The 15778-nt window shown below is 38.8% G+C and overlaps 2 protein-coding genes across 4 annotated transcripts; one reads left to right on the top strand and one right to left on the bottom strand.

Moving 5' to 3' along the window:
* Nucleotides 1-98: 98 nt before the first annotated feature.
* rbm12ba (RNA binding motif protein 12Ba) lies at nt 99-3078 on the bottom strand. 2 transcript variants are annotated; one of them, XM_029450710.1, is made up of 2 exons: nt 3011-3078; nt 99-1897 (listed from the first exon to the last, which is right to left on the bottom strand). In XM_029450710.1, exon 2 carries the CDS (start codon nt 1870-1872, stop codon nt 229-231), a length of 1644 nt encoding a protein of 547 aa, XP_029306570.1. In that variant the 5' UTR covers nt 1873-1897; nt 3011-3078; the 3' UTR covers nt 99-228. The 2 variants fall into 2 exon arrangements, with proteins under 2 accessions (XP_029306570.1, XP_029306569.1); XM_029450709.1 differs by lacking the exon at nt 3011-3078 and adding an exon at nt 2089-2605.
* A 1232-nt stretch (nt 3079-4310) lies between these two features.
* tmem67 (transmembrane protein 67) lies at nt 4311-15120 on the top strand. Of its 2 annotated transcripts, none has more exons than XM_029451572.1 (28): nt 4311-4534; nt 6849-6937; nt 7074-7164; nt 7322-7421; nt 8252-8315; nt 8433-8504; nt 8599-8661; nt 9051-9205; nt 9357-9465; nt 9600-9686; nt 10512-10577; nt 10709-10862; nt 10941-11061; nt 11177-11282; nt 11728-11784; nt 12003-12101; nt 12200-12298; nt 12616-12702; nt 12807-12906; nt 13003-13142; nt 13242-13382; nt 13534-13614; nt 13703-13819; nt 13933-14049; nt 14137-14244; nt 14413-14515; nt 14610-14752; nt 14835-15120. In XM_029451572.1, the coding sequence occupies exons 1-28, from the start codon at nt 4327-4329 to the stop codon at nt 14913-14915; spliced, it is 2958 nt and encodes a 985-aa protein (XP_029307432.1). In that variant the 5' UTR covers nt 4311-4326; the 3' UTR covers nt 14916-15120. The 2 variants fall into 2 exon arrangements, with proteins under 2 accessions (XP_029307432.1, XP_029307433.1); XM_029451573.1 differs by lacking the exon at nt 4311-4534 and adding an exon at nt 5603-5675.
* The last annotated feature ends 658 nt before the right edge of the window (nt 15121-15778 follow it).

The following is a 15778-nucleotide window of genomic DNA, read 5'->3' as shown; positions in this document are numbered from 1 at the left end:
TTGCAGATGGTCGTATATAATAACTTCACAGAACAAAGGTTAATAAATGGGCCATAAAACCAATATACAATTTAAAAATAATAATAATGTTCAGAGGGTATGATGAGATTATTGAACATTTAATAAAGTGGGAAACTACTATGTTAATGCAATCAAGCAGAACTACAGTGGAAAAAATAACTTTATGGGGAAAAGAATTAAGAAGAGCAAATTAATGTTCCAACTTCTTCAAACATTTCTTGCCAAGATGTCCTCCATCTGTTTGACATTTATGAGAGTGAGAAGCACTTTTGATCCCAGGAAGTTCTGACCATGGAGCCTTTGAGCCAGTATGGCGAGTTTTTGTGATTTAAACTGAACCACAGCCTCACCAATACAATCGCCATCGCTGTCTCGCAGTAAGATGATACTATCCTTCCCTACTTTGTATGTAGAGAAAAGCATCTGTACATGTCTTTCCTGTATATCTGCAGGCAGGTTTCTGACAAAAAGGCATGTCTGAGCTGCTGGGTCTGGGTCCGTGCTAGGTGCTTCTTCTGGGGACTCAACTGCATCTGATTTCCTCTTTCGATTTGGTTTCTTCCTTGGGTCTGTCTTTGGACAATGCTCAAGACTTCTAGGATGGGTTTTGTCAATCATGTCCCTCATTGTCTTTATAGTGATTGACGAGACCTCAATGGCCACAGAGCCCAGGTGGCAGCCAGTGAGATTCATTGCATAGACATAATCCTCAAAGCAGGTAAAAGTAAGAAAAGCTGTGTCTGTTCTGTTGCATTCCTTGTCAAGAAGATGCAATACATTTCCGTGTGCAATGTTTGGACATCGAAACAATTCTTTTATTTCAGTCTTGGTCATCCCTTTGGGTAGATTGTTGACCATGACTGTATAGTCTGTAGTTGGAGATAAGGTAGTTGAGTCACAGTCAGGCCTTTTTGGTAATTTAGAGGGCACCCGGTTGGTAGATTGCCTCTTGAGCTGCAGTGCAGAAGTGTTTTTTTGTTTGTGGTTTGCAGTTTCCCGAAGAGGGCTTTGCTTGGTTTTCACTCTCTCTCCAACATCAACAGCGGTTTCACATTCTTGCAGCGCACTGGTCCACATCTTCTTAGTCGCTGCACGTACCTCAACACAGATGGGGCCCAGTGACTGTTGGTTGAAGAGAAGAGCATCATGCACGTCCTGGGTGTTTGCAAACTTCACAAGGCAGGCATGGCTTCGTCCCAACTCAACATCCACTATGACTTCCTGTACTATCAGCCCTTTGAAAAACTGGCATATGTCCTGTTTTGTAGCCGAGGCTGGCAGACCAAAAAGCCTGACGTAGCCTGGCCCCGAGTCCAGAGTTTGCTTTGGTGTCCTCGCTTCACCATTAACTCTTGGCACTGCCGCATTGTTTTCACTTTGACGGGATAAATGGAGACCTTGAAGGACAGTATTGCAGTCAAGTGAGTGTGCATTTGAAGGTTGTAGATTTGAAGTATTTGGATAAAGATGTTGTGGCAAAGTTTTAGTTTTGGGATCCAGGGTACTAGCGTTCAAGGGCAGCATATTTGCATTTGGAGATGGCTGAGGTTTGTTCACAGTAAGCTGTGTGGGGGAGGGTTTCTTCTTCCTTAACATTAACTTTAGTTTTTTCTCCAACTCTGCCATGTTGCTTATGTGTAGCGTAACCTTGGACCCTTTGAGGAACTTTCCAGTGTACCGCATAGCAAGCTGGGCATCTTTTTCAACTGTCACTGCAATAAAAGCCTCTCTGAGACTTCCTCCCACAATGTACACCCCACCATCAGGAATGTAAAGGCGTTTAAAGAATGTCCGTATGTCTCCAGTGCCTGCCTTCACATCAAGGCCTTGCAAGCGCAAGATTGTGATCATTTTTCCACACCAGGCCAGGTGGGGTCTGAAAAATAAGACAACAATGGTGAAAATTGCAATAGCAACCTGTTGTATGTTGAGGTACTACCACGAGATAATCAGCAACAAATAAACACGTGCGTCATTCGGGAGCACTGAGAGGAAAAGAGAGACCAGGAAAATGAAAAAAAAAAAAAACAAGTTTTTTGTCTCCGCCAAACGCGCACAAATACTCACCAAAGCTGGCAACAAAGGATAAATAATATTTGTTTTTTTGAGAGCGTTGCTGTTGCCCTGTCTCAAGTTAGCTGTGACCACATACTGAGACATTAGGTCGCCTATTTATACAGCCATGCCACTGCCTCCCTCAACTCAAGAATGCGCTTTTCCCCTTTCTTTACGTTCATTGGCTCTGAAATGTATTTGTGGCGCATTATCGCCACCTACTGGGCCGGAGTGCAGTCAGGGCAATACTTCTCTATAAAGTAACTCCTGTTTCTGGCGGAAATAGAGTCTATACAACATTTAATAATGATCCTTGCCATAATCAGCACTGCATTAATAGCCCACACAAATGTAGGGTTCATCATTTTACTTAACTGTTTTTATCCACCCAAGACTGGGCATACAGTGCATTTGTATTCTTTCTTTTTTTTAAATGTATGATTCTAATTGTTATACTTTTTATGGCCTCTCATTTGGAGAGCTGTATTTTACAAGTCTCAGTTGTTAAAAGCACAATAAAAAACTGTGGTAAATGCTTTAACAATGACCTCATATGTTACAGGACTCGTGGACGAATGAGGTACTCCAAACACACACATGCTATTTTGACTTTAAATACACACCTTTAGCCTACAGTAATTGTGAGATTCATATTTAGCTGCTTGCATATTGATTCAACTGTGATAACTTTAACACCAAAAAAGAAAACCTCAAACCTTATAACAAATATCTTTCCAGTTTTGGTACCCTCAGAAATTTGGTCTTCGGTCCAAAAATAACGAAACTTTCAGATCAAACAAACAAATAGTTTTTACTAACAATTAGCCCCATGGGTTGCTTTTCTCGTCATTCTTTTGGTGAGGTCTCAATAATCACTTTCTTATCCACTCTTCCTTTTTAAGATGATTACATTTAAATATGTTTTTAATCTTACCTGATTGATCTCTTTACTTAGGTTGCTATCTCTTCCTTGAGGACGACGGAAACATATTACCACAGTCATTTAAAAGGAAGTGAATAAGATACAACTGCAAGGCTTTCGTTTCCTGCTAAACATCTTTATGACTCACTGTGTGAAACATTAAGTGAGTCATAAAGAGTAACTGTTGTTTCATTACAAATCTTTCTACATTTTGACAAAGTCAGAATTGTGAAATTGATTTTGATTTATAAAGATATTGCTTAAAGGCTCAAACGTGTGATACTGTGATGTATTTGTTTTTCTCATTCTTAACATGTCCCAGAAGGACAATATAAATCCCAAGAAGAAAGACAGTATTTAAATCAAGTTAGTGTGCATTTGAAGGTTGTAGATGTTTATTGTATTAGATAAAGAGGCTGTGGCAGATTTGTTGTGTTGGGATCAACAGGACATTCAAAGGCAGCAGATTTGCATTTGCAGATAGCTGAGGTTTCTTCATAGTAGACTGTGTGGGGGAGGGTTTCTCCTTCTTCCTCCTTCTTCCTCCTTCTCCTCCTTCCTCTTCTTCTCTTTCTTCTTCTTTCTTCTTTCTTCTTCTTTCTTCTTTCTTTCTTCTTTCTTCTTCTTCTTCTTCTTCTTCTTCTTCTTCTTCTTCTTCTTCTTCCTGGCACCTCTTTCAATGGTGATTGCCAATCACATTTTAAATGAGTTCCCATTGTGTCTTAAAAAAGCTTTCCAGTTTAAAACATATAGTACAGTGTACTAATGTTGCAGATGGCAAAGGTGGAGCTCATTTAAATTACTTTATATACTGCTAGGTAGCTTAATCCATAATAATACATCATCATTTATTAGTTGATTTATATGTTGATTTTTAATCAAAACCTGCAAAGTAACTAGTTACAATAGTTGTTAGATAAATGTAGTTGAGTAAAAATAGGCCTGCAATAAGATGAAGGGGAGTAAAAGTATAAAGTAGCATAAAATAGAAATACTCAAATAAAGTACAAGTACCTCAAAATTGTACTTGAGTACACTAGGCCTACTTGAGGAAATGTAGCCTACTTAGTTACATTCAACCACTGTAGTGATGAGTGGCCTTTGTAAAATAAATGTGATTCTCTTAAAAGAAACTCACAAATATCTAAAATTATATTTTCCTTGCTTCAAAGTTTTAATCATTTGATTATATAAAGTTAACATTTCAAATAAGTTGGCAGACATTTAACCAAATATGTTTCTTTTGTGACGCACACATGAATTTGGTGGCAACGTCATCACGCACGATGAATAGGATTGTGGGTAATAAAGGAAGAACGTTGTTTACCATGGCGACGGGGACGCTACCGTCTGTTGTTAGCCGATGCAAAGTGCCTATAATAACATTATTTCTGTTAATATACTTAGATCTACTTAATTGCCAGCAGTTTGTCATCCCATTTAGGGCTCCTTCAGATTGTAGTGCGGAAGAACTTTTCGATATCTCGAGTCTCTCGTGTGTGAGCTGCGGTTCAAATCAGCTACGGAGCACAACAGGTCGGTCACCATCACACAACAACTGATGTACTGACGATATATGCCAACAACATGTGTAATTAGTTTTACTTTCAAACTAATTAAATTTAACTGTGGCTTTGTCAGCCACCCACGACACAAGGAAATATCAACAAGCTGGACAACAAGAAGCTAGGTGTGAATGGCTAGATAGCTAAGATAAGATATTCAAATCCGTTCAGACTTAAATTTAGCCAAAATTACGTTAATATGGCCGTGAAAGGGAAACTCCACCTAAAACAGACTGCACGGTATGCTTTTTGTATTAACCTGTTTGTGCCAAAAGACTATATTTATTATGAAAGAAAACACAATATGCCACAATATTTCTTCTGACTGGTTTAAAGTCTTGAAATATGGTACAGACAAACTTTGGGAAAGTATACAGTTCAACTTTGACATTTTTAAAATCACACTTTTATCAATAGTCAAAGTCATAATATTTGAAAAATGTGTTAAAACGCTAACATTGTGTATATAACAATACATGTTGTGTGTATTGTTTATACTCTGCATATCTGTGCATATCTTTGATATTCAATTTGTTATGAATTTATATATAGCAATGTTTGATTGTGCTCCTTTTAGTTTCTGAGATACAGCCATTTTCTTAATATTTGGGAGCATGGGGCTGCTGTTTTTTCCCCCTAAAACCACCACCTGCCCAAAATAGTTAAAAATGCCAATCAGAGCGATCTAAAGCGATGTCATGAAATTGTTTCTTTTGTCTGACCAACCGTCGATAGAGTTACAAATCAGTATTTAAAAATAATTAAATAATGAGAAGGAAATGCTTTTGACCAAAAACAACCCCTCTAACCACTTTTCAAAGGCAGCTTATTACCCTCAAAGTAAAACATATAACAACATTCTTGAAATGGCTAAAGAATGAAACTAGACATCAGTTCAAAGGCAGGAAGGAAAAAGCTAAGACTCCCAAAGTCAGATTGTATACAAGTAGCTAGGAGTTAGTTTCTATTTGAACTGATATTGCTTATTTGATTTAATAAAGCTGCATGTTGCTAAGCTTAGTCTATATGTGTTACATCTCTGAGAAGTGTTACGATGGTAGAGACTTGTTTTTCTTTCTCAAGCAACAACTCTGTAATTGATTCATCAGAAAGTAAGTAAGTAATATACTTTAATGATCCAGCAGAAGTAAACTCAAATTCAGATCAGAATCAATAACAATGTTTTTAACAAAGATTCCTACTGTTATTCTTCAGATATGGCTGCCAGCCTAGTTTCTGTCACTTTTACTTCCTATTTCAATCTGTTATCCAATGAAATCAAAGTACAATGCCGATCTTGTTAGACTAGAGAAACGAGAAGTAGAGCAGTAAGAAGGATGTATTCTACAGGCAGGCATGAGGAGTTTCAGGGGATTTCCTGTTCACTCTGGTTTTGCTAATATGTGTTAAGGGACATTGGATAGTGTCATCTACTCTTACAGTGAATTAAAGCAACTACTGTACTTATCAGAAATTGATTATAGCATGATCATCATGACCAGCGTTGCCATGTGTTGACAGTGACTCCACTCTCCCTTGTGGGAGTGACAGACTTTGTTTTTATTACTATAAAAAAGAAAAGAACTTGCAACTAAGATTTGTTAGTTAACTGTTGTATAAAGTTTGTATACTGCTTTGATTATTCTATTATTCTCATTCACTTTTTATATTTTATATAGCCAACAATGTTAAAGTATGATCTGGGCCTAAGCTCCTCTAAAATCTGTTTCATGCTTCTTGCGGTAAACGGTTTGCGGGCGGCGATAGTACACAGTTGCTGCCTTAGGGTCTGAGGGCCGAGCTGTCAATCGATTTTCAAAAAGTAGACTAGAGAGCAAGACCAAGAAGAAAAGAGGTCCGCTCTCGGAGCCACTGTGACCTTAATCAATATGAACGACAGACATTCGGCGTGAGTGTGCACACCGTCCGCACCGCACTGATCGCGAGAAGCATGATACAGGTTTGAGTGAACAGAGTAGTTTGACCTTCGATGTGCAGAGACCTTAAGTCAAAGCATCCTCTCCCTTTCCTGTGAGAAGGTCATATATTTTCGCTCTCACGCAGATAAATTATAAAACCGTCTCTGAGTAAAGGAAGATAAGACAGCCATGTGTACTTTGTTATGAGTGCTTCTATTGTTTTATACAAGCCTTCTGTGTATACAGAAGGATCTCTGTTAAAACATTTTCACTTATTGCTGTCACTGCTGGGAGAATAAATCTCTAAAACTTGACTATAACTATTTGGGGGTCTTTTGTTTCATGATGATGATACATTTTTTGCAGGTCTGAGCTGTATTTGCAAAACTGGGTACCAAACTCTCACCACTGACAAGGCGTCCATCACTTGTCAGCAATGTCCCGCTGACAAACCCGTACGTGCATTTACCTGGAATTTATTAATCTGCTGTTCATCTCACTTTATTCTGTAGCTAATGCATCTCACCTTCCTTACACAATTTCTGATATCATTTGTAATCGGCTTTCTTGACAAGTTGTCTCTCATTACAGGCGGTAATTAAAGATGGGTTTGGATGTATTCGCTGTCCGGGCAGTCTCAGTGATGAGGGGAAGTGCCAGTGCCCACCAGGCAATGTCCTGGGTGAGTCACCAAACCCCTAAACAATTTATAAATGACAAGAATGCTTCTAACAGTTTTTAGCGTTGGATGTGCTTGCTGCAAATTGAACACAATCAGGCATTAATATAGATTATTACATATTTTATATATAAATTGCTGAATATTTGTTCTTTTTCAGTGGAGAGAGATGTCAATGGAAGCCTTTTGGAAGAGGCCATATGTAAAACATGTAATGGAAACTCCCCTGGTTTGTCTGTACCAAACAGCAGTGGAGACAGGTATGTACCCTTACCATACAACTGAAACCATGATATATCTGTTTCATACAGATTCACACTCAATAAGTTGACCACAGCATCTGAGGTAGTCCATGTAAATTCATTTACAGGGCTGTAGAATGTGTCATTTATACATTAAAGTAAGTTCACTAACGATAAGTCAACAGTCTAATGTGAGAGCCCAACACAAACATGCATGTAGAGTTTGAAAGGCAATTACCAGGCAGGATGGGTCTAACAATAGACGCTATCAAGTTGCATTATGTAACTTATATGATCCAGTGGTTTGAGAGCTTAGTAAAACTCAGGATATTTTAGCCTCCACTGCTCCAATCTTGAACATTTTCCCTCCAACTTGATGAAACTCAATATTAAATTGCTGGAGTGCTCTCTCAACAGGTTATTTGATTTGCATACACGAAAACTCAAAATTTGAATGGAGTATTATAGATTTTTAAAAGTTGAATATTGGTGATTATGCTTCTCTGAGTGACTTCCACTAATGCTGCTGTAAATATTAAAAAAACATACCGACAGTAATTATAGTAAAGATCTTTTTTTAGAGGGATATTAATTCAAGTCTGTGTTTTATCTAATAGATTAGGAACCATGCACAGCAATCCCACGGTCATATGAGGAAGTGAAATTTGAAGTCAAACGTTGTTGTATATTCCCTGTCTTCATCCCGCTGTGCCTTTTCATAAGCACTAGCACATGACCCTCATCATTACAATGACATATATCTGCTTACTCTCTCTTAGACGGGATGATTCCAGATTTTCTTTGTTCCAACCCTTACATACTGTACAATCTCCAAAATTGTCTTTCAGGTGTGAGAGATGTCAGGCTTCCTTCATTAACACCTCATGTGTGTGTAACCCTCCTAATGTCCTGGTGAGTTCTGCTGACCCTTTACCCTCACACCCTCCTCCGGACACATCATACACACACCTTTCAGTAACAGATTTAAGAATACATGCAGTCATCAATGTTTGGTATGTGATTTTCCAGGCAGGAGGATTATGTTTCCCTCCAGGCAGCCTCTCCACCAATGTGAATCCCAGTGTCAACTATGGTCAGTTGGTGAGTCTTCCTTTTCCTCTCTCACTTTCTAATTTCATCTTGGTTTATTTTGATGCATTCTGATTTGTGTTTTCTGCTCTTTTCCTTTTTACAGAAGTTCAGTGTCCTGTCTGCATGGTTTGTCAAAAACCTGTACTCCTCATCAGCAGCCTGCCTTGTAATTTCCATCTCTTTATTTGGTTGTCTCTGAAAAATAATCATTTTCTTTTATCTAACATCATAGGAAGCCAGGTCTGTGCTCATTCATACATAAGAGGATCTTTTTGAATTGTATGATGTGCTGTAGATTTATTGTCATAGTTGTAATTGTGATAGCTGTTCATGACAAATCATAGACATTCAACGTCGAAATATTAACCGTAATTAATGCCAAAATGCATCTAATAAATATGCATGTGTAATGTAAGTATTGTCTTCTTGTTAAAACAGCTTTTAAAATGTACTGTGCAGTGAGATTGTAGCTCATAATGACTCTCTTCTTCTCTCTTCTTAAAAATGTTGTGTGTGATTAGGCTGTTGTGCATAAACATGTTTGTGTGGTTACAGGTCTTCTCCAACCTGACGGCATGCCAGGCTCTCGGGAACATGTGCGTGATGAACATGCACTCCTTCGGCAGCGTCTCCACCGATGCCTGCGGCCTCTTTAACACCATCTTCAGATCTCGGGCTGCTTTAAGCTCAACTCAAGACATTTCCTACTGGTAATCAACACTATCATGGCATATATGTATATACAGAATATTGTGCTATCTTTGCTAATTTATGGATGAAATTAGCAAAGTTTCTTACACTATACCGTCATTTTGTTGCACTCAGAGTGAACATTAAGCACTTTGGTTACTCTGTCTCTAGGAGAGTTAATCTGCCATGGCTTTACTACGGAGACGAACCAGGACTGGCCAGTCGAGTGCTTCAGACCGATCCTGTTCCCATTCGGTTCAGTTTCAGAGGAAGAAACAAGGTCAGTGATGAACTTTAATCATCCTCCAGTTATCACAATGAAGTCATTGTTTCATGATTCTACAAATTCAGCAATAAACCTGAAATGTTACCAAAGCAGTTCTTTTAATTTGACTCATTCTGTTTGTCTGGCAGAACACGGACATCAAGCTGCTTGCTGCTGTCTATAATGTCAGAGGAGAGTTCCTCAGATGGGAACAAGTAGGAGGAGGTAACCTCCAGGTAAGATGTCAAATGACTGATGATAAGATGTGATATATGACCTATCTATTACTATCACAATTACAATCTTTACAGCGAACTGGCCATCGCATTGCACATAGCAGAAGACAACTCCTGTATTTGGAGAACACATTTCATAGAGCAGTCAGGGCGGCGGCATTTGGAACTTGTTTTTTATCTTTTACTTCTTCATGTCTGGCATCCAAAGATGGCTTTGAACAGATTAGTTCTTGATTCTATGATTATTGCCCAAACATCCTTCTTCCACCCCCTAACGCCTATCAGGTCTGTGTGGCCCAGTTGGCCTTCTGTATGGGCCTTGTTGGTTGTTGTTTTTTAGAACGTGACAAGTTTGTTATTCTTAGAATAGATTAATTATACAAGTTTATACAAGATTATTCGTCTATGACCACAGTTCTTCAGACGTGAAGTCTCTGCAGTGTTGACCGCATACACATGGTCCCGGCTGTATCTATAGTTACAGCATAAAGTTATACAACATAATTTTCCTTTTGTGATTGCAAACCTACAATATTGTCTATTGAGCATATTACTTATTATTATACTTAAAAGTGTATCTTGTTAATACTTTGTTACTGTTGTTGAGTCTGTCCCGTCCCGTCCCCCCACATGATTATACAATTTTTCCCATTCTATTATCATTACTTCACCATATACAGTTGGGGAGTGGGTTTTTTTGTCCTACATTTAATGAATGAATAAAATAAATAATGTATTTTTCCACGTGGTTCATACAAAGTATAGAAATATAGGAGGCTGGTAAATACTCCATTCCATCTCTCTTCTTTTCTTCTGCTCGTTCAGCTTTGTCCTGAAACAACCACCAAACAGGCGGCAGCCTTCAGCTTTGGAACCGCTTACCAAGAAAGTGTGAGTGTTTCTTCTTTCATGTAGCTCAGAGACTGTGCACAAACTATCTTGCAATGGCCAGTTGTATTATTGTGTGTGTGTGTGTGTGTGTGTGTGTGTGTGTGTGTGTGTGTGTGTGTGTGTGTGTCTAGTGTGATCTCTCAGTAGCGGAGCTGCTGGGTACCCATCCCGAGCCGTTATTCTACGATGTGTTTATGGATCTTGGTGGAGGGGAGAACAGAAAACTTCTCCCCCTGCCTACATTGGTGCATAACCAGCAATACAATGGGCGCTTCATCAACCAAGGTGGGATTTATTTAAAAAAAAATTAAGTGCGTTTGTGTGTGTGAATATATTGCTTTAATATGTTTTACCTTTATACAGAGAGCATGAAGAACTGGTACCTGTCTCGACGTATGTTTGTTGTCGATATGCTGAGTGGGAGAGAGAAGAGCATGAGTTCCCTGCCAAAAGTAATCCGTGTAGCAAGCAGTGTCAAAATAAGGTGGGCTGCCAATGTGCATAACATACAAAAAGAAAGGAAGAGAGTGAAAGCTTTTTTTTTTTTTTTTACTGCCTTGAGAAGTGGTGATGTTTTTGATCATACGTGTGTTTGGTAGGTTTCAGTTGGTTTCACGAACCCAGGAAGGACAGGTGTTTCCCCCTCTAATGACTGTGACCTACAGAGACGTTCCTATCACGGATATCAATACACAAACTGTGTCTGTGAGTAAGCCCACACACTCACACACAAACATATAGCTTGTCTCTTCATTTATCTCATATGGTGGACATTTCGGTAATAAAGTCTCACAAACCAGAGTGCCTTTTGATTCTTTTAATCACACTTGCAAGAGTGCACAAACAACGTTCAGAGTTCCAGGCTGAGAGAGCAACTTCTCCTTCTCACAGGCAGTTATTCATACAACATATGTTGTGGCCACCCTGACTGATCTTCTGTAATTAGACACTGTAGCTGCACTCTGTAACATAGACTTTTGTCCTTGCTTATATGCACAGCCTTGCATACCTGCGTGTCACACTGTGGTAATATGCTTTAAAATGAAGTCACTCAAAGGTTAAGGCTGTATTTCTCTATATTTTTGCTGCTACATGTCAAAAACAAGCGTTTGGTTGTTTTAATACGTTGAATTATTGAATCTGTTTCTAGACAACGTTTGCTGTGGAGTATGAGATGGAACAGAATGAGGCTCGCATTAAGACAGATGTGAGTAGAAGCACTTAAATGATCTCTTGTGTATGACTGATGCTTTTCAGTGTTTATGTCACAGCATACAGTGATGGCTCTAATATATGTGTGTGTGTGTGTGTGTGTGTGTGTGTGTGTGTGTGTGTGTGTGTGTGTGTGTGTGTGTGTGTGTGTGTGTGTGTGTGTGTGTGTGTGTGTGTGTGTGTGTGTGTGTGTGTGTGTGTGTGTGTGCACAGACTGCTCTAGGTGTGATGGCTGGTGTGGCAGCGCTCTACTCTCTGCTGAAGACAGTCAGCTGGAAGAGGAGGATCGCCTCACCGCTCATTGATGTGGAGGTACTGCATCTTTAACATGTCATAGTTTTAGGCATGTCAATCCGTACGTTAGTGTAACGCTCGGGAGTAATGTTAGTCTCTGTCTCCTTCTGCCTCAGACTATGCTGAAGTTTTTGATGTTTTATGCCGGAGATCTGGCCAATGTTTTCTTCGCCGTCACTGTGGGAACTGGACTTTACTGGCTCATCTTTTACAAGGTTAGTCTAATTCCTTTGAGACTTTCTTTTAGAGGATTGATGATTTGAGTGGTCTTTAATGTTTATACCACTATCTAATCCATTTTCCTTTTGAGCCCCTTTTTAAACTTTATTTCTTTTCCAAACACAAATAGTGTTTCTCTTGTCTTTGCATGGACTTCTAACTGTATTTTTCCCTCTGTGCACTCTTTAGACGTTAAAGGCAAGTCTTTTTCCTCCTTCACCTTCTTTGCCTGAACATTCTTTTCAATGCATAGATGTAGGTGTGTCTATTATTGGCTGCTTCCTGTCATTAATTTGTGTATGTGTGTGTTTAGGCCCAACAGTTTGTGTCAGTGCTGTTACCACTACCTGCTCAGGAGGAGCAGTTTGTGACCTACATTGGTTGTGCCTTCGCTCTCAAGGTTAGAAAACCTTCTGAACAGATGTGAAAATGAGCAGTGATGTTTTTGAAAGCTAGATGGTGTGCTTCTATTGAAAAAGTATTGTTTTGTATATTTATATCCAGGCTGTGCAGTTTCTCCACAAGCTGATCCTTCAGGTGTCAACTGATGTTTTCTTTATTGACTGGGAGAGGCCACGAAGCAAAGCCAGCAGGACTATGCAAGGTACAAACATAGTCACCCTGAGATTATTTTTCTTTCTTGATGAGAAGTAATTATCCATGTTTTTTATTCCTTACAACACATACGCTGGTGTTTCAGGTGCTGGTGAGCCGAAACGTGACCCCTCTCCTGTCAGCATCTGGAGGACCTACTTTGTGGCCAATGAATGGAACGAGATCCAGACCATCCGCAAGATCAGCCCAACTTTTCAGATCATGGCCGTGCTCTTCTTTCTTGAAGTACGTCTTACACCAATACATACACTCTGTTCTTTTTCTTTTACAGCTTTTGCGATGTCCTCTTTCCTCATCGCTGACATGTCACCCTGTATTATTCAGGTGCTGGGTTTCTCCAACCTGGCCCTGAGGGACCCCTGGTCAACTTTACAGCGCTCCTCACAGGCATATACCCCCTCATACAGCCTGATTCTGCGCTACGGTCTAGCAGGCACGCTGTGGCTCTGCATCGGATTTCTGCAGGTTAAACTTCAACCACTCATTCTTATCGCCTCCTTCCCTCACTTCCTTTTGATTTCTCACCTCTTCCTGATTTCTTAAGAAATGAGGGAAATACTGTATACAGCACAAGTGTGGAGAGCTCCTTTTAAAAGAAAATCTTTTATCCCTACAGGTGATTTTCTTCACTGTGTTTCATGAGCATTTTGTGGAGGACAAAATCCGTCAGTTTGTAGATCTCTGCTCTATCAGTAATGTAAGTAGCAATGTTTATATTACATTGTAAACTATTTGTCTGGATTTTTTTGTTAATGTAAGTCTACTTTGTCCGTGCTTCTATCTAGATTTCTGTGCTGCTGTTATCTCACCGATGTTTTGGCTACTACATTCATGGGCGTTCAGTACATGGACATGCAGATACAAACATGGAGGAAATGAACAACAATCTGAATAGAGAAGCTGTATGTACACAAACAAACTACATGATGTGTTTGTTGTAGCATATTTATGACTTTGTTGATTTCACATTATATCCATCCTTTCTTTCTTCCTCTCGGTCTTTTCCTGTCTCAAGGAGTCCCTGTGTGGTCAGAGAGGTTTACTGCCCAACACAGAGATCCAGACCTTTCAGGTGTCTCTCACAAACCGCCTGCGGTCGCAGTATGACAGGATACGGGAGCAGATCGGCAGGGTGTGTGCTTTTTCTGTTTTGCGTTGTCATTGAGCTATTAAACAAAGAGACATTTGATTTAATGGTTGTTTGTCTCTCGTGCTGCAGAGGAACGGGCCATCGCGGCTCATGGACGCATCCTCGGCTAACCAGTTTGAACAGAGGGCCAGAGGCTACCAGACCATGAACCACTTCCTGGGATCCGTTATAGACCATGTTAGTACAAATGCACATTATTAAACTCACACGAGCACGTTGAACTCAGCAGAGTTTGATTGTATGTTAATTTATTTGTCTGTAAAGTATATGAGTTTTTTTCATTGACATGAAATATTTTGTGTAGACGAGCTTGTTCTGTCTCTAACGTTGGGTTATTTACCTCAGGCACACCCTGACATGGACTATGTCGTGAAAGACAAGTTGATGTTTGAAAGAGTCATAGGGATGGAATTCCTTGAACCGAGTGAAAAAAGCATTTTTTACAATGGTAACGACCTCTTGGCCCAAACATGCTGTACATTTCTGATTGTTAATATATGTACGTATGTGTATATCATGTCTGTTTGCTTTTCTCACTGCAGATGAGGCCCACTCCTTCAGTGATCTGCTGTTTTATGGAAATGAAGCCACGCTGCTCATCTTTGACACTTTGTTCTTCTGTGTCGTTGATCTCGGATCTCAGAGCTTCGTACTTGCAGCAGTGCTTACATGCGTACAACAAATGGTCGGTATTTGGGGCGTATACATTATGTTGCCTTCACTGTGCTAAAATGAACACGTATTGAACGCCATCTCATTTATTACAGATATTTCGTCTGATCCGTAACACTCTCGGACGGAAGAACCTCGTCAGCAAGACTCTGGTGGATGAGAGATTTCTGATATAAAATTCCTGCTCAGTAATTGGTAGTGTCAGTGTTGTTTAGTGACATTCCTCTCAACAATGTTTACTGTTCACAGTTTGTACAGCTCTTTTTTTGTACTTTTCTTTACATATACAGTATTTTCACTGCTGTTTGATGATGTAAATATCATATTTTTTGTAAAATATTTTGATGATTTTATTGATTAAAATGTTTTAATATGAAGACAGTTTTGTTTTGAGATAATTTTAATAAAACACAATTGCTTCTCCAGATATATTATGTTAATGTGTTGACAGCACATTCAAATATACAAACATAACAGACATGTACTCATAATGATAGGAAGACAATAGAATATTAATTTAAATAAAAAATATGAATAATAATAAAAACAATTGGGAATTATGAGGGAAATAAAGAAATAAACATGGTATTCTTATGTAAAGAGTTTATCATACAGTTGAACAGTTTTAGCCTTTTTTAGTGTTTATAAGTTTGAGAGTTTGTATATTTTCTTTAAATTCACTTAGATATCCAGTTATTTATGAATGTAACATTTACCATATATATATAATCAATAATAGTTTAGAATAATTAAAAAATATTTATCATTTTCAAATGTATCATGAAATGTTTACACTCAATTTTCATATTATGATTTGTTTTAAACAATGTCTTTAGTTCGAGTACAAAAAGTAACTGAATGTATACACACGATGGTAAACAAGATGCTGGTTACCTGCTGGGTCGTCATTGCAAAAATTACATTTGTTTTACATGTCTAATAATTTGGAGAAATATAGATGTGTTGGATATATGTTGTGTAACATTTTAACCTGTACTTATTTAATCTTATTGGTAAAACAGAACTTAATAGCAGAGCC

The sequence above is a fragment of the Cottoperca gobio genome, chromosome 16, assembly GCF_900634415.1.
Source record: "Cottoperca gobio chromosome 16, fCotGob3.1, whole genome shotgun sequence".
Taxonomy (NCBI): domain Eukaryota; kingdom Metazoa; phylum Chordata; class Actinopteri; order Perciformes; family Bovichtidae; genus Cottoperca; species Cottoperca gobio.
The sequence above is the reverse complement of the archived record's forward strand: the minus strand, read 5'-3'. Positions and strand labels throughout refer to the sequence as shown.